The 24277-nt window shown below is 42.3% G+C and overlaps 1 protein-coding gene across 3 annotated transcripts in view; it reads right to left on the reverse strand.

Moving 5' to 3' along the window:
• The window catches only part of LOC306940152 (semaphorin-4D-like), a 70319-nt gene extending 48441 nt beyond the window's left edge, over window positions 1-21878 (reverse strand). For 2 of the 3 annotated variants that reach the window (XM_079525156.1, XM_079525155.1), the window contains exons 1-2: window positions 21629-21878; window positions 4773-4893 (exon numbers count right to left, since the gene is read on the reverse strand). In XM_079525156.1, coding sequence (XP_079381282.1) covers window positions 4773-4810 — 38 coding nt within the window. In that variant the 5' untranslated portion in view covers window positions 4811-4893; window positions 21629-21878. The remainder of the gene's footprint in view (window positions 1-4772; window positions 4894-21628) is intronic. The other variant, XM_079525157.1, reaches the window with a different exon arrangement.
• Window positions 21879-24277: the final 2399 nt, after the last annotated feature.

Below are 24277 nucleotides of genomic sequence, written 5' to 3' on the forward strand. Positions count from 1 at the left end.
TGTTTGATCAAAATGAGCTGTGTGTCCAAAAAAACGAGAGCCCTGTCCTCCCTATATAAATCTTAAGTAGTTCCACATGGGATGGGGTCTTTTGTCTGTGGTCATTATTAGGGTGCGGTGAGGTGGGAGGGGTTGGTTGGGGGTGACCATGTCTTCCAAACTTCCCTCACTTCCTTTTGGCACAACATTTGTCATTCTTCTCTCACTGACCGACAATCGGTCCACAACACTGACTACCATCTATCTAGCAAAAGGGACAAACAATGAAGTGCCCCCAACCGACCCCTTCCGTTGCTGGGATACCTTTGATCCAACGGGGGCAGCTTGTCAACAGCATCATTTACTAAAGCCTGATTTATGCTTCGGCGACAAATGTGTCGCGCAACCTGTCGCTCGACAAATATACGATTTTCGAACTGAAAAACACTTTATGTTGAAGGTGCGTTATTTTTGTCGAGCGACAAGCATGAGACACTTAATACTCTTTATGGCTGAAACATAAACGAGGCATTCGAAACTAACCTAACTAACCACCTAAACACGGCTCTTCTCACATGGATAAATACAGACTCTCGAAAAAAACTGTGGGTCGAGCTGGGTCGCGGACACAAAACAAATCTATGGGTCCCTTTATGTTTTCATTTTAATTATAATTTCTTATTCAAATGTGCAAAAAAAACATTCCCAAAAAGCTAATGTTTTCATGAATTATAATAAAAAATGCAATGTTTTTTTTCCCAGTAATTTCATGAAGAAATCAAAGACATTCCATAAATATTACCGATGATGTTGAAGAAGTAGTGATAGCCGCTCACAATGCGGCACCAAGCAACGCGTTGTGAGCTTGTAGATATTTTCACTACTTCCTGGTCCTGGGTCCTAGGCAAACATCTAATTTCTCTTTTGGGTCACAAGATAAAACGTCTGGGAACCACTGCTCTAAAAGACATCTCACAGCTGCTTCTCAAAGGGAAGTTCCCCCTCCACAATTTTCTCATTAGACCCTCTGCCCTACATCCGAGTCATTAGTCTTAAGCTTTGGCTCCTTAAACTTGTTATGCTTCCTCAAGGCTGAAGTCATAAAAGTTCATAATTTGCCAGATCCTTTCTGGGCAAACGTAACACTACTCTCCTCCACGAACCAACTGGTTTGAACCGAGTTTAACAGGGAGGACGCCCCGTGGGTCTTACTGTGAATGTTACATAAAACGATGGCGTGCTGAGCCTGTGCCGTTATTCAATATCCTCCACTGTAGCGGCACCCAAACCGCACTGCGTGCCTTTCAAGGGTTAATGTGTCTCACTCTCCAACAACAGGTGCAGCGGTGGTTTGTGCGCTCGCGTGCGCACGTGCGTGTGTTCAGAGTAAGACAGGGGTTCTCAACGTTTTTGGCCGGGGACCCCCGAAAATGCTTTGGCAACGTCTCGGGACCCCCGCCCCGCCCCCTCCCGACCCCCAATATAAATTGACTGCTACAATAACCTTAAACCATTTTGGGCGGGAACCCCTTTTGGTGTTTTAAGCATTGTTATAATTTAGCTATTTAAAAATAGCAGATCTACAAGCTCATAGCGCGCCACCGAGTGGCGCGCTACGAGCTTGTAGGTCTGCTATTTTTGAAAAATCGTGAAAATAAAATTTAAAAAAAATCTTTTTCTTTTTTTTTTTTTGAAAATAATTTGGCGACCCCCTAAAATAATTTGGCGACCCCCCGAGGGGTCGCGACCCACGGGTTGAGAACCCCTGGAGTAAGATATGAGGCTGAATGAGCATAACCGAGGGCACACTGCAATCTGAATGTAAAGGTGAAGCATCACACTTTAAACAACATCTGGCTGGAAACATCACTTTACACCAGTGTTGTTTTCGTCGACTAAAACTAAACAAAACATGTTCGTCGACTACCTTTTTTCACGGACAAAAAATAAATAGAAACTAAATAAAAACTAAGCTATGATGACTAAAACTAAGACTAAATATATCGACAATTTCGTCAACAAATAAAAACTAGACTAAAATGTTAGGAAGGGAATAGTGGACAAGAGATCCAGTATAAGTCATTTTACACTTGGTTGCATGCTGAAAATAGCCGATCTACAAGCTCACAACGCGTCGCAGTGCGACGCGTTGTGAGCTTGTAGATCGGCTATTTTCAGTCATTACGACGGCATCAAGCCCCGCCAAAATACATTTTAGTCGACTAAATCAACCGTAGATTTAGTCGACTAAAATCTCATGACATTTAGTCGACTAAAACTAGACTAACACTAAAACATTCCAGGTGACTAAAATGTGACTAAAACTAAGTGAAAACTATTCAAAAGACGATGACTAAAACTAAAATCAAATGTTGCTGCCAAAAACAACACTGCTTTACACACACAAAGATACAGACAGACAAACATGCAGTCTAGTCTCCCACAATTGACAATTGTAGTACGTTTCCTCCTAACAGCCTCTGCAAATTAGTCAAATATAAAAAAGTCCTCATTTCCCCACTAGTAAACCAAATTAGTCGAAGCCCATCTAGCTAGCTGCTTTGCAGAAATAGAAATACATTCAAATACATTTTTTCTGAACAATGTCGTTATTGGTGGAATACCTGGCAGAAAATACAGAATTGTCTGGCTTTTTAACCAACATCTGCTTGGAAACTTCACTTTACCACCCACGCCTCTGTGGCAGGTAAAAAGCCACAGTGGCAGGCAAAAAGCAGACATTCTTCAGTTACCACGCACTATGGCAGCCTTGGCAGGTAATAATAAAACGTTCTACTTTGAAACTTACAGGAAAGGTAAGGTGATAAGCACACACACACATGACACATGCAGTATACTGATACAAAACCTTTAAATGAGCATCTATTCTACGTCCGAGCATAGACATGGTAACGCCCCTCCTGCCTCTGATTGGCCTACAGCATATATGTCAAACTCAAGGGCCGGGGGCCAAATCAGGCCCGTGAATGAATTATCTTTGGCCCGCGGGATGATATTTAATTAGTATTAGAACTGGCCCTCTGGTATATTGCACGGACCACCATAATACTACAAGTCCGACAATTCACTGCGAGTGCATTGGCACATATCACATACTATGAAAGCAGTGCTTGGTGAGGAACAAACAGGAAACTGAGCTTATTAATAATGCATTTTCAGTTTTAAATGCATTTACTATTGTTTGCCTGGGACGTCCTCATGACCGCGGTGCCAGTGTGTTGAAACACAGTCCGGCCCTCGACTTGTACCAATTTCTTTATTTTGGCCCACTGTGTATTTGAGTTTGACATCCCTGGCCTACAGAGTACCGACACTGCCCGTCTAGCCCCCATGGTCTCACCAGACTGTCCTCCGAGACGCGAGGTTACTCCGAGGTGGGAAACAATACAGTAAGTACAACTTGTACAAGACAATGGCAGCTTGGCACACGCGACAGCAACTAACTTTTATATTTGTAGAAGAGGCAAACTAATATTGTTGATTGAATGATTGATTGATCACGTACGTTGTATGCGTTCATTTGTATGTGTTCTAATTAAAGTGTTCGTGTTGATTATCGTGTATTAATCTAATTATAGTAAACTAATACAATTATACTAAAAAAGATAAAGATCAAGGGAAAAGAGACTTTTTACAGTACAATGTTTGTAAATAAACGGCATAAAGAATATTAGCACGGAGTCCGCCAGAAACGAGGAACACGAAGGTTTAAATTAGTACCCTAGCCCGCCAAACACGAGACTCTCGTGTTTGAGGGCTTGTATTCTTTAACCCATCCGATCGTATCGCTAGCTAATGTTGCTACCCGCGTCAACACAAAGTGGGACACTGGCCACAGCCATTTTGAAGATGCGTGCGCATATAGGCCTGTATTCAAAGCTCTGTGTCTCAGAATGGACATTAAGGGGGCCGTTTTCTGGTGAATACAAGGGTTTTCAACGGGCTGTAGCAGGCGGGCTGACACTCGCAGTCGGGTTTTTCCAACACCGACCGAGACAACAACATCCGGTCATGACACCACACACAGCAGTTTGTCATTGTAACATCCGGTTACGGATACTTGGCTCTTCAAAGTAGAGGTTACCTTGGCAATACGCTATCGAGGGATTAATTAATGCTGGCGTGTATTGAGTTAGTTTGCCTCTTCTACAAAAATAAAAGTTACTGTCGCACGTGCCAAGCTGTCATTCTCTTCTATTATATCGTACTATTAATAATAATATTAAAGTATTATTTATTTATTTCCCACCAAGGAGTAACCTGGCATCAGACTATCCAGCATAGCGCTATCCACCTCGGAGGAAACTCTGGTAAGGCCGGCAGTCGGTCCATGGTGCCGGTAGGCCAATCAGAGGCAGGCGGGGCATTACCATGTCTATGCTTGGACGTAGAATAGATATACGCTTTAAATGACTGGATTTCATCATCAGGAAAGCAAAGTCCAACGAGCACCAGAAGCAACAGTGAACATACCAGCAAAGGAATGCAAATCAGGGCTGATGCAAATGGCATACGTCTTCAGGGCCAAGACAGACGCAGTCTTTATACAACCAACCCCCCACCATAGGACGCTTATTTTCTGTAGTATAAGAACCCCCCCCCACCACCACCACCTATTATCCCACATTTCTGTACTAGTCCAAGACGGACACACACAGAGTGAAAGCAGCATGCATGACAACACACACACACACACACAGTGATGACGTTATCCTAGCCAGAGAGAACACACTATACAGTGAAAACAAATGGCAAGCGTCACAAACACTTACTTGTCCGTCATGGCTTCAGCTAGCGAATATTGATTCATTAAAACTGCTCTTCAGTTTTCTTCACAAGGAGGTGGAAAAACAGCCGAGTTTGAGTTTCAAGGGAAACTTGTGGAACACCGTTCTGTAGGAAGAGAGAAGGGAAAAGTATGTTAGAACAACATAAACATTCATATTCATGTTTAAGAAGCCTCCATTTGATTCAAGTCTTCTTGATAATACACACAAACACATTTTAACTCAAATTAAATATGATGAATCTACTTCGTTGACCAGGATAGCGCAGGGGTCTAGCTTTTATTGGCTCTCTTCTCTATTTTCCCCCTCTACACACCAAAACTCTTCTCAGAAAATAGCACCTCTACAATGTCACACCACACCGCGTTAATCGTTATGATTCGTTGAAAGCTTTTATATATATATGCTATTGTCACCAAATGTTCACTTATTTCTGCTGAATGTTTTACCTATTGTATGGAATGCCCTGAATAGATATGCTAGGGTTCATCTTATAAGTTATTTATTACCATATACAGTTATACACGATGGGTTTGCCATTTCCAATACTAAAATCGGGATGCCAAAGACGAGGAATCCAAGCCATAGTTAAAAGGACCCCCCAGGTCCTCAACTGTGTCCAGATCTGTTATACAGACAGCAAGCTCATTGGAACACTTTACTTCACCAGGGGGACAACAATGAAAAAGCCAGGGCTTCTTGAACACAAAGACCTCTGGAAACAAACCAGCACTATGACTGTGGCTAACTTTGCAGCCATGCCTCACTCACTTGCACACAATCAGTCTAGCAAGGATTGGTCTCTTCACTTTCCGTTTCTGGGTATACGGTTGCTACGGTAACCAAAGCAGCCAGCCAGCAAGTGAGCATAAATTGAGCGCACACACACACACACACACACACACACACACACACACACACACACACACACACACACACACACACACACACACACACACACACACACACACACACACACACACACACACACACACACACACACACACACACACACACACACACACACACACACACACACACACACACACACACACACACACACACACACACACACACACACACACACACACACACACACACACACACACACACACACACACACACACACACACTTAAACCCTCCCTGTCTGCACTTAGTAAAACTTATCCGAGTTACTGTACTTGGTATTCTGTTTGGTTTTTTTTCCACTCAAAAACCCAAAATCTCCTTGCCAAAAATAGCAAGCTTATAGATCTGCTATTTTTTGCAACATTCGCCCCAGAATAGGGATGTAGGCCTGTCACAATTATTACATAATCGCAATTATTTGAGATAATCGCAATTATTTGAGATAATCGCAATTATTTGAGATAATCGCAATTATTTTTGCATAATATACGTTTCCATGTTGAAGAATGTTCACATATTTTCAAACATTAATAGTGGAAATAGCAAGCTCACAACGCGTCGCGAGCTTGTAGATCTGCCATTTCCACTATTAATGTTCTTCAAAGTATAAAGTTATTAAATATTCATATATTCAATATTCAAATATGAATTTCTTTGTATATTTAGGCTATTTGTCATATCTGCCCCGTGTAACTCCAAAGCTTAAAAGCCAAACAGAAATTAAATTTTTAATCATGTTCATGTTCAACGGTAAAAACACAATTAAATCGTTAATCACAATTATCGGTATGACTCGCAAATTTCACGATCGTGACACACAAAACCAAATGGACCCATATGTGTCAATTTGGTTTCATGTTACACTCTCAACAGTTAACTAGCCAAAAATGCATCAGCAAAACCTGGGTTTGGCCTATCAGTAAAATGTTAGATTAGCAAAACATCATGATTCATCTGCTAGTTTAGGTTGTGGTGGGCGGTGTCTGTTGGTGGCTGTGCAGTGCGCATATATGCCCATATATGGACTGAGCATGCCCAACATAATTGCAATTTGGCAATTCGGCGTTGGGCAACAGTGAGTCAGCGCAAATATCAGTTGTAAAGGTATCGGTTTCTCTGCTGTGTGACAAGAGGTCTGAGGCAGGAAGGCAGAGTGAGAGGGGAGCAAACGAGCAAGCCGATTTAGGGTTGTCAGTGTCATGATTATGACATTTTACTTGACGATTAATTGTAGCTCAAATAATTGCGATTAACGACTTAATTGTGTTTTTGTCGTTGAATAATGGAACATTATGAACAGAACTAACATTGTGGCTTTTAGGCTTTAATACTAAGGTTGCACAGGACAGAGATGACAAATAACTTTATACTTTGTAACTTTATACTTAAAAAAACATTCATAGTGGAAATAGCCGATCTACAAGTTCAAAACGCGTCACGATGCGACGCGGTTTGAGCTTGTGATCTACAAGCTATTTACACTATTTTGTGAAGACGGAAAGATGGAAATGATTGATGATTACACAAAAAATAATTGTGATTATTTAAAATAATTGCGATCATGCGATTACATAATAATTGTGACAGCCCTAGCCGATTTCACTCGTGCCATTACCTGGCCAATGCGGGGTAGAGAACCTGAACTCACTGATCGGAAAAGGCGATATGTTGTCAGCACGACGGACCAGCGCAAATGCCAGGCAAGCTGATGAAGTGCAGAGTTTTCTGCTTGCAGATTATAATCTTCTGTCTGTCCACAGCACATTGGCATAAGACAGACTTGTGACTTGCCCGTAAAGGATCAATCAGATAATCAGATATAGACTAGATTAACTTCAACCCCGACAGGCAACAACGCACGCACGAACAGCTGATCTATCTAGTACAGAAATGGTTCCCATATGGCCGGCCGGCTCTGTGGTCATTCACAAACTTGTCAGTTGCAGCGCATAATCCACAACTAATTTGTTAAAGGTCCTTAATGGTTTTATGGGAGTCAGATGATACGGTTACCATAAACTCTCCAGGGAGGGCGGGGCGGGCAGGCCCCCATCCTGAGAGGCCTTCGTCCCAGACAGCAGATAAACCAAAAACATAGTGAAACCTCTATTTGGAACCAATAACCGACAAAGTAATGTTTTGTTTTTTGCTTTTTTTTCAATTATATATATTTTTTATTTCCTATATCAACGTATCGACACAAATACATTAACCAATCCATTAAGACTTGATGCCATTCTACAAATGCCTTCTAAATCAGTAGATCTCACATTTTTCAAAAATGTTCAAAGTACATCTGTTATTTTTGAGTAGCCAACGCAAAAATTGAAAACGACACAGATGGGGTTAATGGGTTAACCCCCCATTTTAGTTTGTTGTACAAAAATAGTGAAAATAGGCAAGATCATGCCTAAAGTCTCCAGAGAGGGCGTGGCAACTGGCAAGCAGGCCCCCATCCCAGACACAGTCACTTGCAGCCACAGGCAGTCTGTCTGAATCCCCCCCCCCCCCCCCCCCATGTAGACTTGGTACCTCCGCTATCTCTCTCCTGTTGTGTCTGTTCGCCTGCTTTCCGGTTTGTCTTTTATCCGCTAGTCTCATCCGTGTCTCTCTCTTGTGCTTTCTGTCAAACACATTATCACTCTTATGCCAGTCTGTGCACAGCTTTGCACGGCTAAGAACATTCAACATTTTATTCAGGCCCATTTCCTCCGGTATCATTCAAGTGCATTGTTCTTATAAAGAGCGCCGTGTTCGATGTCATTATTAAAATCATTATAATTGCCTTAAGGCAGCCTTCGTAGACAATTCCTGTATTATGGGCTTACAAAACTAACAATAAACATCCCAATTCTCTGCCAAAGAGTTTATCTCAGGTCTTTAGCATAAAAAGGGCAGGCTACCGCAGAACTTTCCAAATGCCATTTCCTTATACAACCATAACGGTTGAAATATGCAAAGGATTCCATGAGTTTTACATAATGCGGTCAGAGACGCAACAGTAAACGTTTTCTTTTCCTTTTATATATATATATATGGAAAGATAGGCCATGCAGTTTGCATGTCATGTGTTTTAGTGTTTTCCTTGTGGAAAGAATGGAAAGCATGACTGGGCTAAAAAAAACGTTTGTCTCTCCAATCAAAATCATATTCCCCACCACCACATACACTAAACATCAATCACGCAGTACACATACCGAAGAGCTTGGTTTAATACTTAAAAACACGATGACTTCTGGATCCCAGGGTGAATAATAAGGTGTTGGCACAAGCCAAAGCCCTGGCTGCATCTCTGTAGGTGGTAGTTAGATGCCACATGAATGACAACAGACTGTTGAGGATCAGGACCTGCTCGGAACCACGAAAACCAGGTCCTTTGAAGTTGAGCAATAGCACTTAAAATGACATGTCAGCTAGCTTTGAACCATCTACTACTGCATATTCCCTTGTATTAGACAGCATCAGTCCTTTGACAGGGCAAGCTGAGCTCACAAACAAACAAAAACACACGTTCCTCCTCTTTTAGTGTCTGGGTAATGAGAGCATAAACCACAGGCAAACTGTGTACTGTAGGGGAAATACAAATGTTCACACTGGGAGAGCTGAGTAGTTAAACACGTTACTTCCCCTCTTAAGCTAGATTTACAAGCTGCCAGGCACAGCTAATTCAAGAGAGAAACTTGTGGATCTGTCCAGCAGAATCCCACTAGAAACAATGTATACATCATATTTTATGAATATTTTCTTCTTTTAAGCATCTTACATTACTCAGCTGGTAGCCCATATCTTGAAATTGAGAGACAATATTATTTTGCGATAACAGTCAACATTTTGCACGATGTCTGTATTTCATCAACAGAAAACACAGACTTGTACTACTCACATGAGAGATGAGATTCCACCATCATCGACCAGAGCACTAAATTATTCAACATCAAGTGAGGGATTTAAGTAAAAATAGCATGCACTTGAGGCATGAGACTGTGCCCACTCGGCACTGCACAATCTAAACACAATCAAAAGTGTTATCCCTTTGTCAGCGCCATAACAAAGGAAGATTCTGTACTCCTGCCAGGCATCCACACACCAAGCTGTTCAAGATGTGAATAATCTTACCATTCTGTCAGTCAGTTAGGCATTCTTCCAGGTATGGATGGAGATGCTGCACCCTTAACCCAGCCCAGTGAGTGCGTGTGTGTCATGTATCCCCAAACATTTCTCTTGACGGAGATGATTAAAAAGAATTGTCTAGAGCACGATTATTCACCAAGCCTCGACTGTCACCCGCCTTCCCTTCCCTCCTCATTTGCGCTCTCATTTTCCCTTTCTCACATCATCCCTCCTGCTGCCGTCTCTCACCGTTTCTCTCCCGCTAAACAAATAATTGCCCTAAACAAAAACACAGCAGCAGACAAGGCTGAAAATCATAAGGCAGTACTTGCATCATTCACAGCCCACTTTTCCCCCAAACCCACGGCAGCAGCATCAGAATGCTTCCACCTCCTCCTCCTCCTCCTCCTCGTGAAACCGTCTGAGACAAGAAGACGAGTCCATCTGCCTTGTCACAGCGGTAAAGCTACGGCGGTCACCGGTCACCAGACCAGAGGAGGACGGTAGCCATCAGGCTGCGCCTCTGGACAGCGTCAATGCACACAGTTCCTGGGGAGGGGGAGGGGAATTGAGGAATGGGGGGGGGGGGGGGGGTTAGAGGGGGGATGGTTGAGGTTGTGTGTGTGCGTTTGTGTGTGTGTGTGTGCCTTTTGTATTGGGGGATTTAATAGGCGATACAGACTGGAGATCGAGCGGCTGACCCCTTTGCTCCGTTTTCAGCCATAGGTGATGCTGACATAGCTTCTGCTGTGCATAACATTATGATTCAAGCAAGGCAAGTGTACATGCACTATAGCGTCCACATGTTTCTGAACAGATGGGTTTTGTACTTTTTTTAGGCAATGCCCTCATAGATGCTGTGATATGAGTGAGTTCTCACCATAAGGAGAAACAAAAACACTGAACCATTACCAACTAATTAGCGATGTTATACTTGTTATTATACTACTGTTACTACTGGTTATTTTTGAAGATGTTTTTTTAAACAGAATGTTGCCTATACATCCTTGCCAAAACTAGGGCTGCCAGGGTTCATGTGGTTAATAATTTCAACGCCGTACAATAAAGATTCCCCCAGAAGATCATCGTGTTATCGTCACAGCTAGAATTCCTTTTAACCTCTTCGCCAAGCCGGGAAACCCATCTCTGGACGACGGCCTCCAACAACGAACTTAATAATAAAAGCTGAACGATCCACATAAGAACATTTTTTTCCTCCAGTCAGCTGTGTCAGATGGCACCGTGGTAACAGAATGTACTGTATGTGGACTCGCACGCACGCACGCACGCACGCACGCACGCACGCACGCACGCACGCACGCACGCACGCACGCACGCACGCACGCACGCACGCACGCACGCACGCACGCACGCACGCACGCACGCACGCACGCACGCACGCACGCACGCACGCACGCACGCACGCACGCACGCACGCACGCGCGCGTGCGTGCGTGCGCGCGCGTGCGTGCGTGTGTCGTCTTCTTGTCTCAGACGGTTTCACGAGGAGGAGGAGGAGGAGGAGGTGGAAGCATTCTGATGCTGCTGCCGTGGGTTTGGGGGAAAAGTGGGCTGTGAATGATGCAAGTACTGCCTTATGATTTTCAGCCTTGTCTGCTGCTGTGTTTTTGTTTAGGGCAATTATTTGTTGAGGGGAGCGAGAGAGAAACGGCGAGAGACGGCAGCAGGAGGGATGATGTGAGAAAGGGAAAATGAGAGCGCAAATGAGGAGGGAAGGGAAGGGGGGTGACACACCCCGCACACACACACACACACACACACACACACACACACACACACACACACACACCCCGCACACACACACACACACACACACACACACACACACACACACACACACACACACACACACACACACACACACACACACACACACACACACACACACACACACACACACACACACACACACACACACACACACACACACACACACACACACACACACACACACACACACACACAATACCCTTCCAGCTCCCTGCTCACAGCCATGCTGCTGGGAAGCTTTTCAAAACATCAAGCATGCTGTCAATAGCACTGCAGCAGCGCTTCAGTTCACTTTCTACAACAGTGGTTCCCAAACTTTGTCATGTCAAGGACCCCAGAATGAACACTTATTTGCCCGCGGACCACCATTTGAAAAGTTATGCCAAGGACCCCCATAAGAAGAAGATTTTTATGGTTCTAGCAGTGATTTTCAACCATTTTCATTTCAAGGACCCCCAGTTTGACATGCGTTAGGCTACGGACAGACCTCAATTTAATGGGATTTCTATCTCTGGGACCCCCAATTTATATTGTAAAATCAAAAGTTAATTTAACTCTGAATCCTGAAAACCAGTGGTGGACATTTTGTGACATTTTAGTGGCAGCGGTGGCCGAACGGATAGCGGCGCGGTCTTGATACCGGAAGGTTCCCAGTTCGAATCAGCCGTCCGACACGTTAAAATTACCACCGCTGAAGTGCCCTTGAACAAGGCATTGAACCACTACGATGAAATGTGTTCTATGAGCAGGGCCTGGCTGGAAACAAGTTCTTGAGCTTAGCCCAGATACCCTGGGTAAATATAGATTTCATTTCATTTCATTTGTAATTTGTACTTGAGTAAAAGTACCAATACTGCAATGTAGAACAACTCCCGTTAAAAGTAAAAGTCCGGTACTTGAGTGAAAGTACAAAAGCATTGGCAATTTGGCATCAAAATGTACTTAAAGTCCTAAAAGTAAAAGTACTCATTATGCAGAATGTGCCATTTCAAGTTTTCAAAAGGTATAAACATCTTTTGAAAACAGCCGATCCACAACCTCATGTGTCGCATCACGACGCATTGTGGGCTTGTAGATCGGCTATTTGCAAATGGCTGAAATGTATATAGTGAAATGTATATAGTGAAGTGGTTACTGTATGTTTTGTCAAAATAATCAAAATCTACAAAATAACTAAAGTTTTCGAATAAATGTAGTGGAGTAAAAGCACAACATTTGCCTACAAGATGTAGTGGAGTAGAGGTAAAAGTACTGGACATTGGAAATACTCAATTAAAGTATAAATACCTCAAAATTGTACTTAAGTACAGTACTTGAATAAATGTACTTAACTTAGTTACTTTCCACCACTGCTGAAAACCCACCAAGGAGTGGTTTCAGCATTTATTCCAGTATATTTGTACAAAAGGACAGCCATTTCTCTCTTCTTTTTTTTTTTAGGAAAACCATCTTCTTGAGCGTCTCGTTGATGTGGCTTTCACCTAACATCTGTCAAAACATTTCACTCGCTCATCTGCAGGCTGCAGTTCAGATTGCCAATGTGCTCCTTTTTCTTTTTAAATGTAGCCCCTGAAACCATTCAAGCAGTGTATTTTTTCAATGTGTCATGGAGTGATAATAGTTCAATTACTTTGACCAATAAAGCAATATAAGGCCTATATATTTATTCAGAATAAATGGTATCATGTACAGCACAGAATTAAAATGCAGCATCACCCTTGAAAGTTCTATTCTATGTTGACATGACGTTAGGAACACAGCCTTCATTGCAAATTAAATACACACACACACACACTTAAATACGTATCTTATTGCCAAGAACATGTTATCCTCTATATAATATCGAACAACTCATTTGTCATAATATGAACAAACAAACATTGCAATGACATCTCAGGAATGCTGAAATTCATTTGGGCAGACAGCACATACACCACTAGCTATCTACATCTGCCTTTGCTTGGAGCCAGATGTTATTACTCCTTGTTGTTGCCTAAGGGGGTGGGGGGAGGGGGGGGCTAGGGCGTGGCAGGACATTGTGTATCAAAGGTGGTTGTCAGATCCATTGATCTATATATGACAAGAACAAAATGGCCTGTAGGTCGGCATAAAACACTTCAAAATGTTATAGTGTTCCAGACTGGCCACTGACACTATGAGTCACATTACACTGAATACACACTATAGTCTTTCTAGTCAACTGTAAACGTGTGTTCAGACTTGAATTTAAATATTCGCCTTGGTTCATCCCGTTTGTGCTACGTACATAATATATTCAGTATTCACCACGTTTTACAAATAGTGGCAATAGCTACAAGCTCATAACACATCACATTGCAATGCACCGTGAGCTTCTAGATCAAGAATCAAGAGAATAAATCAACAGATGGAAGGAGAAGGAGTGAACCATATTGTGCCGTGTGGTGTCTGGTCTCTTATAGAACATTGTTTACAGTGTGTTTTCCACAGCAGGAGGTACAGTGCTACTGTTCAAACACTCTAAAAGCCATTTGCAGATTTATTGCACTTGTTTTATGCCAGGCAAGTTGACTGATGATGCCAAATACCCTCACAGGGGCAACTTGTAGGATAAAGGCCCACCAAGCAGACTTGTTTGGACAAAAGGCCGGTCCACACAACTATTAAATATGTTGTTTTATAAATCGTTCGACAGCGGTATGAACGATATTGTTGGGATCACTTTTTAGATTAACCATAGAAACACTGACAGGCAGCCAATTCAAATCAATCCGGATTTACATGTTCAACATATCACTCACGTCACATGCAACATGTTTACCGAACATTAGCATCAGCGTGGATGCTCACATCATTATCACCCTACGTAGATATTGTTAATTATCATTCTTGGCACTTACCTGTGACTAATAACTGACTACATCACTTTGCGTCGCCGTCACCTGATATCTCACATTCAAAGAAGCTCCAAACACACCCACACACAAGACTATATGGTTATATACAAGTCAGAGTCAGACTCAGAACTAATGTTACAGCTACATTACTGAGTGTTCAGTTTAAGGCCGTTACCAACACTAGGGAGACTATGTTGTCAGCTGGTATAGTTCTATTATGTTTGACCCCAGAATAGGGATGCTAGGTTAATAGGTTCATGTGGTTAATAAGAGCCATGCAGTGCAGTCTGTGAGTAAACCATCGTGGTAACGAATCGCCTCAAATCCATTAGTCTTCTTTATTAAATTACCTGTAGGTAGGGTTGAGGGATTTCTCTTTTTGTCTTGTCTTGTCTTGTATTTTTTCTTTCATTTTTTGTTTTCTATAAAAGAAAAATGTATTTCATATCATAATGTTTGTGCGCATGGGCTACAATGCGATTCTGAGACGATACATTTTATATACAGAACGATTCGATTCAGTGCAATTCGATACGATTGAGGAATTTCGTGGATGCGATTCGATACAGTGCGATCTGACCTTTTTATTTTGAATTTGAAGCTAGAACTATAAAGAACAGGGTTGATTAAAAACGTTATCCAATTTATTGGAGGCTTTGTGATTAATTCATCTCAATTAATCACATTTTAATTGCATATCAATATTTGACCTGAGAACAGTGAGGAGCTTTTTTTCTTTTTCAAATGGATTTGGATATGAGTGAATCAATGAATAGTGACTAAAAAACAAGTAGTAATAATAAGTGATAACTAGATAAAGTGCGCCTTTGGGCACAGGTCTCCACCAGGGCAGGTCAGGTTGTGGCCTTCTGGTGGTGCTATAATAGGACAATGTGAAAAGGGTGCCATTTCTTCTTACGCCTTGGATGGCAATTGGATGATTGCATTTTTCCGAAAATGTGTTTTGCAAAAATCCACCTGTCGGTGGTGCTATAACAGGCCAATGTGAAAAGGGTGGGATATATTCCTCAGCCTAGTAAGAAAGTCTGTGAAAGATTTCACGTAAATTGCACGCTGCGTTCATGATTTGAGGCTTTTTGTTCAAAACGGGCCAATCCTGCAAACACTGAAAGCCAATGTTAATGTAAAGCCAATTAGGATCGAACATGAAATATCAGACAGATCCGGCTTGAACACATGACTATAGAGATAGTGTGTAACAATTTGCGGGATTTTTGGACAGAATCTGGAGGAGTAATATCAAAATAATGTTTTCATTCAGTTTCAGTTTCATTGTTAGCATCCAGGGAGTGTGTGTGCAAAATTTGGCATCGACCGGGTTAACGGTGCCGGAGATTAGCTACGGACGGACGGACGGACGCACGCACGTCTTCGGCCTGGTGGAGACAATAATTTGAAACAGTGGAATGAGAGAGCTGAGGAAAGCAATATTCTAGAGGTGGGTTTGAACTTAGGGTGGTGGCATGTCTCTGAGTTTTGGGAAGTGCATCGTTTTGCCAGGTCTGCCTGCTGTGGAGTGTGGACAGTGAAACCATTAAACACTGGCAGATGGTAATTTGAATGGAAGCCAGCAACATGACCATGCAAAGACCTGTAGCTGCTCCAAATGATATTTCCATTCGTCTTTGCATCTGCCCGGGGAACGCAGCATCAAGTGTGAGGGGTTGAGGAAATTATGGAAAGTACCATAGTGTTATGGAGAGCTCCTCCTAACGCTATGTACCAGAGCTAGACTAACGTTAGCCACTTAGCTCCTATGCTATTGCTAGCTAGTAGCTACCCTCGTCAGACAACAACACCACCACCCAAATCAGGTGTAAGCTGCTGATATCACTTTGCTTGTTCCCGTGGATGGGAAATAAGATTTAAAAGGCTATCGGATGGACGCGTGGATTAAAAAAACAGATGTGTGCAATTATGCAATAAAGTTGTGTCGGATCTGCGTGTGCATCCCGTCTGACGAGTGGCTTATGCTGTGCTGCAGACACATAGTTAAGGAGTGTCATAAGCACACGCCCGTCCTGCGCTGGAAGTAGCAGATCTACAAGTTCTCTACCCGTCGCAATGCACAGCGCTTTGGGCTTGCTTGTACATCTGTGTTTTTCCCGCAGTAAGTTGAATGGACTGATTCATAACTTTAGGATCGAACCAACGTCCGAGTCAGACGCAATTTTGACCGATCCAGACAAACGTGCATCGACGTAGTCGCATCGTTAAAATCAATTACCGATTCATATCGATATTTATTGACACCACACACACATCAATTACCGATTCATATCGATATTTATTGACACACACACACACACACACACACACACACACACACACACACACACACACACACACACACACACACACACACACACACACACACACACACACACACACACACACACACACACACACACACACACACACACACACACACACACACACACAGTTAGAACCAATGTCAACATTGCATTTTATTCCATAGGGAGATCTTAGACTCCAAGACCTAAACAAGGCATGCCAAGTAAATAATCCTTCTGACATCCAAACATGTGCCACTTCTGCACACAAAGTTCATGTTCACAACAAAGCTCCTTTTCAACCAAGCTGTTCCTGACTGAATTCCCCCATTCCCTACGCATTTTAAATTGATTATCGGTCAAGAAGAATAAAGTCTAGCTCTGGTTTGCGTGCCTATGCACGACTAGCGTTAATGTGCCTATGTACGGTTGGAGTGTTCCAAGTAATTCAATCTAAATGTGAATCCTGTGCTTCCAATGAATGACATGAACAGCAACTTTAACACAGGATAGTTTTTACACTAATACAAATTAAACACAGAAGCAAACTAATTATAGGCTAAAACTAATGTATTGCTTAGCATTCTTAAAATAGAAGGTCCCATTAAATAGTAACATTCAATTCCGTGTTTCCCCCAACAAAAAAAAACGCTACAAAAAGTAGGACTAAGGTGGTGGCTCAGTGGTCCAGGCACCTTGGCTGGTAATCCAGTCTGGCAGTGTGCCGCGGGTTCGACTCCCGATCCCGACGGCCTTTACTGCATGTCTTCCCCCCATCTCTCTCCCCATTTCCTGTCAGCCTACTGTCTGTCCCTCCATAAAAATATAAAATAAAGGCCAAAGCCACAACAAAAAAAATAATTAAAAAAAGTAGGACCAATAGTCGCTAAATCAATACAAAATCACACCTGTGTGAACTGAGCGGTGCAACTATACGTACTACTACGCTACTAGCCCTCCTCCCTGGTGCGCGTGCGTGTGTGTCTTTGACGCTGCTCAACAGTGCCATCCAGCAGTATTGGCGAGGTGTTGCAGCTGTCCGTGCTCAGACATACAGACACAGAGACAGACATACACACATAGCTGCGTAATGGAGCGGTTAGGCACCGCTCAAAAACAGACCAGTGTTTGTAACAATGTTACAAAGTGTGTATAGAATTAAAATTTTATGCAAAATCCTGAAAATTGTATTGTACATGGGTCAATTATAGGATAATTGTCCATATTGTTTTGCAATTCTCTTTGGCTGTTTGGGCCTTCAAATTATTTGATTTAATTTGTATACGTCTGTACTTCCATACTCAATTTTTTTCCAACTGACTACATATGCATTTAGCTTCGCAATCAGGGCTCATCTGTTCACAGCTTCTAACTACATATCAAGATAAATGTTGTTTACACAAACAGCATGAACAAAAGAAAGAGGAATTGAAAAAATGTCTCCGGATTGAGTTTTCAGTGATAAGACCAAAAGCACTCAGCCTTAAGACAAAGTCAGGGAGACTGCTACAACTCAACAGCACGCATCCAGTGGTTTAATGATTTGTCTCCAGCTGGTGAATGATCACACAGCAATATCCTGTTCTAGCCAGCTATCCAGGCCCCCAGGGCTCTGGCTGACATGATTCTGGCATGCATGCCGTCCTGCAGTGCCAGGCAGCCATCATATCGACAAGGTCCTGGTAGCTGCCCCATGCCTCATGTGACCCAGCCAAGGACCTGTGCAGTCGAACTTGATGAGGCAGAATAATTACTTATTGAGGCCCTAAGGGAAGGCCAGTCATATATAGCCTGCATTTGGTGACACGTTGAGGGAAGTAGAAGAGTGGGAGGATTTAAATGTCACTAATGAAACTGGAAAATAGATTTAGACAACAAAGTAGCTCCAGTTAAGTGAAACATTGAATAGCTCACAAGTCTCCAACTCTCCCACACTGCTTAATAAGGAAACTAAATCTGTAGTGGAGCTGGAATGCATTCATTTAACTTGAATGTAAGACATGGCAAGTAAAATTGTATAGCACATTTCAATAAGAAGGCAATTCAATATGCTTTACATGATAAAACAATAAGATTTTAGACATTAACCACTTAATATATACTTTGTTGACCGGGGTCCCCTATGGGTCTGTACGTGGCATCCTCCTTTTATCCCTGTACACCTGTTCTTTTTTTTTTTTTTGACGGTAAACCGAAGTCTTTTGTACACCCAGTACTCAAACAGCTCAGGGACAGGTGTGTTGGTAGAGCAGATAAAATATAAGAACCTGAACACCGCCTTCGCTTCCCTTAAAGGGCCACTTCACCCCTTTTGCAACCAGAGCTTATTTTAATGATGTTTAGGAGTTTTTGTGTGTGTAATGTGTTTTTTTAGAAAATGTAATTGACGCCATATTCATGACCAAAAACCTGTCATGAAAATGTGGTCTCACTTCCTTCCTGGACTACAAAGTCACACTCTCCATGCAGCCTCCCCCCTCTCCACAAGGAGGGGAAGTGCACTAAAGCATTATGGGCATTGTAGGAATTCAGCAATCCAGTCAAACACTAGTCAAACACACAGACTTCATTCTTTTTCTGGCCATAGGGTGCAAATTTCAAATTGTGCTACTGTTATCTATTACAAATACTATTAATATTGAGTGACTGCAGTTTCTTCCAGTGGTTAAATGTCCCTTTAAGACAACAGTATTTTGGGCTGAAAATCGACAAGCTCACAATGCCTTGCCTTGCGAACATAAGATAAAAAATAATCAAATTACAACACTGAAATAAAAACCTCAGTAAAGTCGCATGAGTCATTCATCGATGCATGCTTAGAATCTAAGCTGATCATGGGCATGCATCGATGAATGACTCATCTGCCATTATCTAAGCCTTAGATAATGGCAGATGAGTCATTCATCGATGCATGCTTAGAATCTAAGCTGATCATGGGCATGCATCGATGAATGACTCATCTGCCATTATCTAAGGCTTAGATAATGGCAGATGAGTCATTCATCGATATCGATATCTAAGGCTTAGATTCTAAGCCTTAGATAATGGCATGACGACAACAAGTGCGTTTTTAAATGCATCACTGTCATCCGATGTCTAACCTACAGACAGGGACAGATTAACCCCCACGAGGGCCCCTGGGCCGGTAATATTTGCAGGGCCCCCATAGCGTGCGTGCGCATTTTTGTGTTTTTATCCTATTTCTAACCTAAATTTAACAAAATATACAGCCAATGAAGGGCCACAGGAGCCCTTTTCAGGGCGTCAAACCTATTATCTCACAGTCCAATTTCCCCGAAGGTCCCCTGAGAGCCAAGGGCCCCTGGGCCACGGCCCCAATGGCTAATTTGTCCCTGCCTACAGCAAAATAAGACTTGTCAGACAATATCGCCACCACCGATGATTCAACACAACCCTTAGCTTCTCAAAATAGTGTCCCTAATTTGAGAGGGAGGTGAACTTGAGAGGGAAAAGAAAGCCAGGCGGAAAGAAAGCAGAATGAATAGAGAACTTAGCCTAGCTACGGTGGCTGAGAGCCATTAACTGCCCTCCTTGGGACAGAGGGCAAGTTGGAATGAGGTGAAGAACTTCTAATTCCTCCCAATTCATAGCTTACACTACAGCTTCAGGTTGATTTACACATACTAGACATGCACACACACAGATGAAGGTTTATTCGTAAAACCCTGACCTAAGAAACACATTATTGCCCACATCTCAAATATCATGGTAGGGTGATCTGGGCAGAATCAGTTATCACAATATTTTTTAAATGAATGTTAAACTCAATATCAATATTGTGAGGATGATAATCGTATTCTGATTACCTGTTAAAAAGCAGATCTACAAGCTCACAACACATTGTGAGCTTGTAGGTCAGCTATTTTGTTTTTAATAGGATTTCCATCAGTACCTTTACAGGCGTAAATGATTAAAATCAGGAAAAGCACTTATGCCATATCCAAAATCCCAATAGGTAGTCTCATATCAAGATAGAGATATTGACCAGCCCCCATGCTCTCTGATTTACTAGTACTTTTCCAAATGCCTTGGCACTGGCAGAAGAAGGGTGGACTTACGAGACTAAAAAGGTAGACAGCCAGCCATACAGGTGCTCTTGCTGCCTGCCTGCAGCTCCCGTTCTCCAAACAACCCCCCATATAAACTGTGGTTAGGTGGATAGGCTCTTCACTCATTTCAATAAAGGTCTTTTGTTGTTGCAATGAAAGAGCGTCCTTTATTTATGCGTGCCAAGGGTAGAAGCCCCTCAATGACCTCTGAGTGCCAGTCTGGCATTTAGACAGCCGTGCGATCGTGGTCGTGAGACAAACTGTTCAGGAATGATTCCAACAACAAGCTTCAAGGACACGGAATGACTGACAGCAACTGCAGTAAAACTTTCAGTTTGAGAGTGAGCGCAACATACCGCCACCACGAGCAAAGTTTCAGCAAACCCCAGTCAATTATAAAATTATCTCTCTGGGTCTCATAAAGTAGACACCGTAATGTTAAAACGCATTATCTACTATTTTAAACTGTAGCTATGATACCTGTTTGATGTTTCTCTAGTCTAGACTCTAAAGTACAGAGCAACAACAACAAGTGCAACAGCAATGAGATCGAAGTCTGCAAACCAGTCGCACTGTGCGAGAGCACGCCTGTCCTGTCCCACCCGACCCACCGGCGGAGCAACCAGGAGTAAACCAAAATGACCAACTTGAATAAATGAAACAGTTCAGAGTTTGCTTTTAACTACAGACGGTCGGCTATTAAACGGTGCATTCATTTACACACACACAGACACACACACCGAAGAAACACACGAACAATCGCACTCACCCGGTGAGAGATATCCTCTTTGTGTCGCCGTAAAGAGATGAGTTTAAGTTCTGTGCACTGCAAGCAAGGAGGAGCGTGACAAGTTTGGTTTGTCGCTCGGCTCAGCGCAGCATGGCGGCTGTGGACGGGGGGATTCAAACCTCTGGGGCCGGGCTGTGTGTGTGAATCACCGAACACTACACACAGATCAGGAGGGGGTGGCCGCAGGGTGGGCGTGTGTGCATTGCAAGTAACCAAGGTAGCGAGCAGATCAAGTTCCCACTCCCAGAGACAACTCCGAGATTGTGCAAATGCCAAATGGGGTCCATTTTGGTTACATTTGTACAATCTCAATCAGAGTTACGAATGTTGCAGCTACAAAAATACTGTACGTTACTTTACGGATCCTGCTTGTTGCACTTCAGTTTGCTTATTGAATTTCTTGTTTAAAAATGAGTCAAGACAAGAGAGACACTGCAGTCAGAATAATGCAATGAAATAATTCTGTAATAGGCCTACTCGTGGCATCCATCCATCCTACTAGTTTTTGTAAAAAAAATGATTATAATTAGACTACAGTGTTTTGTTTTGCTTTTTTATGCTGAGCGAGCGGGATTCTCTTTTCTCTGTGGATTGCGAGTGTGAGTTCAAAAGGTGATTGCCATTAAGCAAAGGCTATGCAACTTTTCCCAATACACAAAAACACTTCGAAGGAAAGACAGACAGACCCTTGTGTGCGGGGTGGAGGGGCTGCATGGGGCTGAATACAATACGATCTTTGATTCACAGAGATGCTACAAGTGTGTTGCGGTTTGCCTCTCTGGTGTTGCTCTGCACGGCAGCCAGGTGTTTTTTCTCTGAATTGTCAATTATTAAATGGCATGAATGGCATCTTATATTGGCAAGCTGGCATTGCAAAAATACTTAACTTTATAGGAGTAGCATACCTTTAATTTATTTCTGAAGTATATAGGCCCCACTTCTGTAATATATCAAAACCTTAGAATATGCTACATTATATTTGGTATTTTCCTAGTCAGTGAAGGAGCTTAGCCTATAAGCTCTGCATTTAAGTGGGTTTAATACAAAAAGCTGCTGGGTTTATCTTCAATTTGACATGTGTTGGTAAAAGAAAGAAAGTGACCATGAAATATAAATACTAAATGATAATGTCGTAAAGGTCAAAGGCAAGGTCATCTTTATTGTCTCACAAGGATATTTGGCTTGGGCTTTTCCACCATGCTGCAAATGTAAGGCAAAAAAACTACAAAATACAAAGATGATAATGAATAAAAATCCTCCATTAACAAAAAATAATCCTGGTCTCATTATGTTTCCTATTTAGACCATGTTGGGTCTTCAACAGGGGATCCGGTGCCCCTAGCCTAGGGGGTCCTCAGAAGTAGGCCTATTATCGGGAAGGTGCCATTACAATCTTTGTGTGATAGGAACTTTGAATCCTCGAATCTGGAACATTCACCAAAAATATCTACCTACAACTTCACAACACATTAGATGGATCACGTACGTCACGTGTTGTGAGCTTGTTTATGAGCTATTTTATGCGAAGAGGTTTGGTGTACGAGGCGAAAAGAACAATCCAACTATCAGAAGTTCCAAGTACAGAGCCACTCAGCCAAGGTCAAGTTGTCTATATTGGGGGATTAAGTGGTTAACTATCTGACAAAGGCACATTAAAACGACAATTGTGTATAAACAAACAAAAAACATTTGCACAACACTGATGCTAGTGCTGTCAACAAATCTGAAAAAGTTAATCTGCAACATCATTTCAGTGTGACTACTACTAGTGTCCTGCTTCATCTCTCTTTCAGCTCGTTCTAAGAAATGTTGAACTTATTTAAGTTTTATTTAAAATATTTGTTTGTATTCATTTTATTAAAATGCTCTAATTCGGATTTTCAAATAAAAGGAAAATTAGACTTACAAAATGGAATGGTCTGCTGCTCATGGCTAACCAGTGCCATCTAGTGGAAATGAGGCATAATTTGCATGTGCTGTGACACATTGCTGCCTTTATTGTGGTCTCATAAGGGGTTAGCTTTAGCATTTAATGTATGGGACAAAAATATAAATAATTCTGCTACAGTAAGGTGCAGACCAACTAGCATCCAATGCTTTTAATTGAGATATTGGTGCAGTTAACCAGTAAATGTCTTGAAATATTCATGATTCAGATTGTGAGATGTGATTTATTCTTTCTTTTCATGTGATAAGACAACAGCATAGCCAGATTTACACGTCATCATATGGTACGTTTTCAGACTTTTCACATGTCAAAAATAGTACTGGACTGGACACTGCATCGATTTGTTATAGGCATGTTTGTAACATTGGATAACATTGAGGTTATTTTATTGCATGATACAGGCAAGCATGTGTTGTACAGCAGCTGAAAGATAGAAGCATCAAATTTACAATGCTTTCACATTGCATGGATCTGTATCCGAGTACACTTCAATCGGTCCCGATGCGGTCCTGGGAACGGTTGGGTGATCCGCTCCCGGGAACGGTACGCAGCATTCACACTACCACAACATGTGCCAAGTGGTCCCGAGTGCGCATCCGGGACCATATGTCAATCCCCCCTTACTGTAAATCTTTGGCTGAGGATAGTTCACAGCTTGTCAACCACCAGCAAAAATACAT

Source organism: Electrona antarctica (genome assembly GCF_951216825.1).
Source record: "Electrona antarctica genome assembly, chromosome: 16".
In the NCBI taxonomy this organism is placed as follows: domain Eukaryota; kingdom Metazoa; phylum Chordata; class Actinopteri; order Myctophiformes; family Myctophidae; genus Electrona; species Electrona antarctica.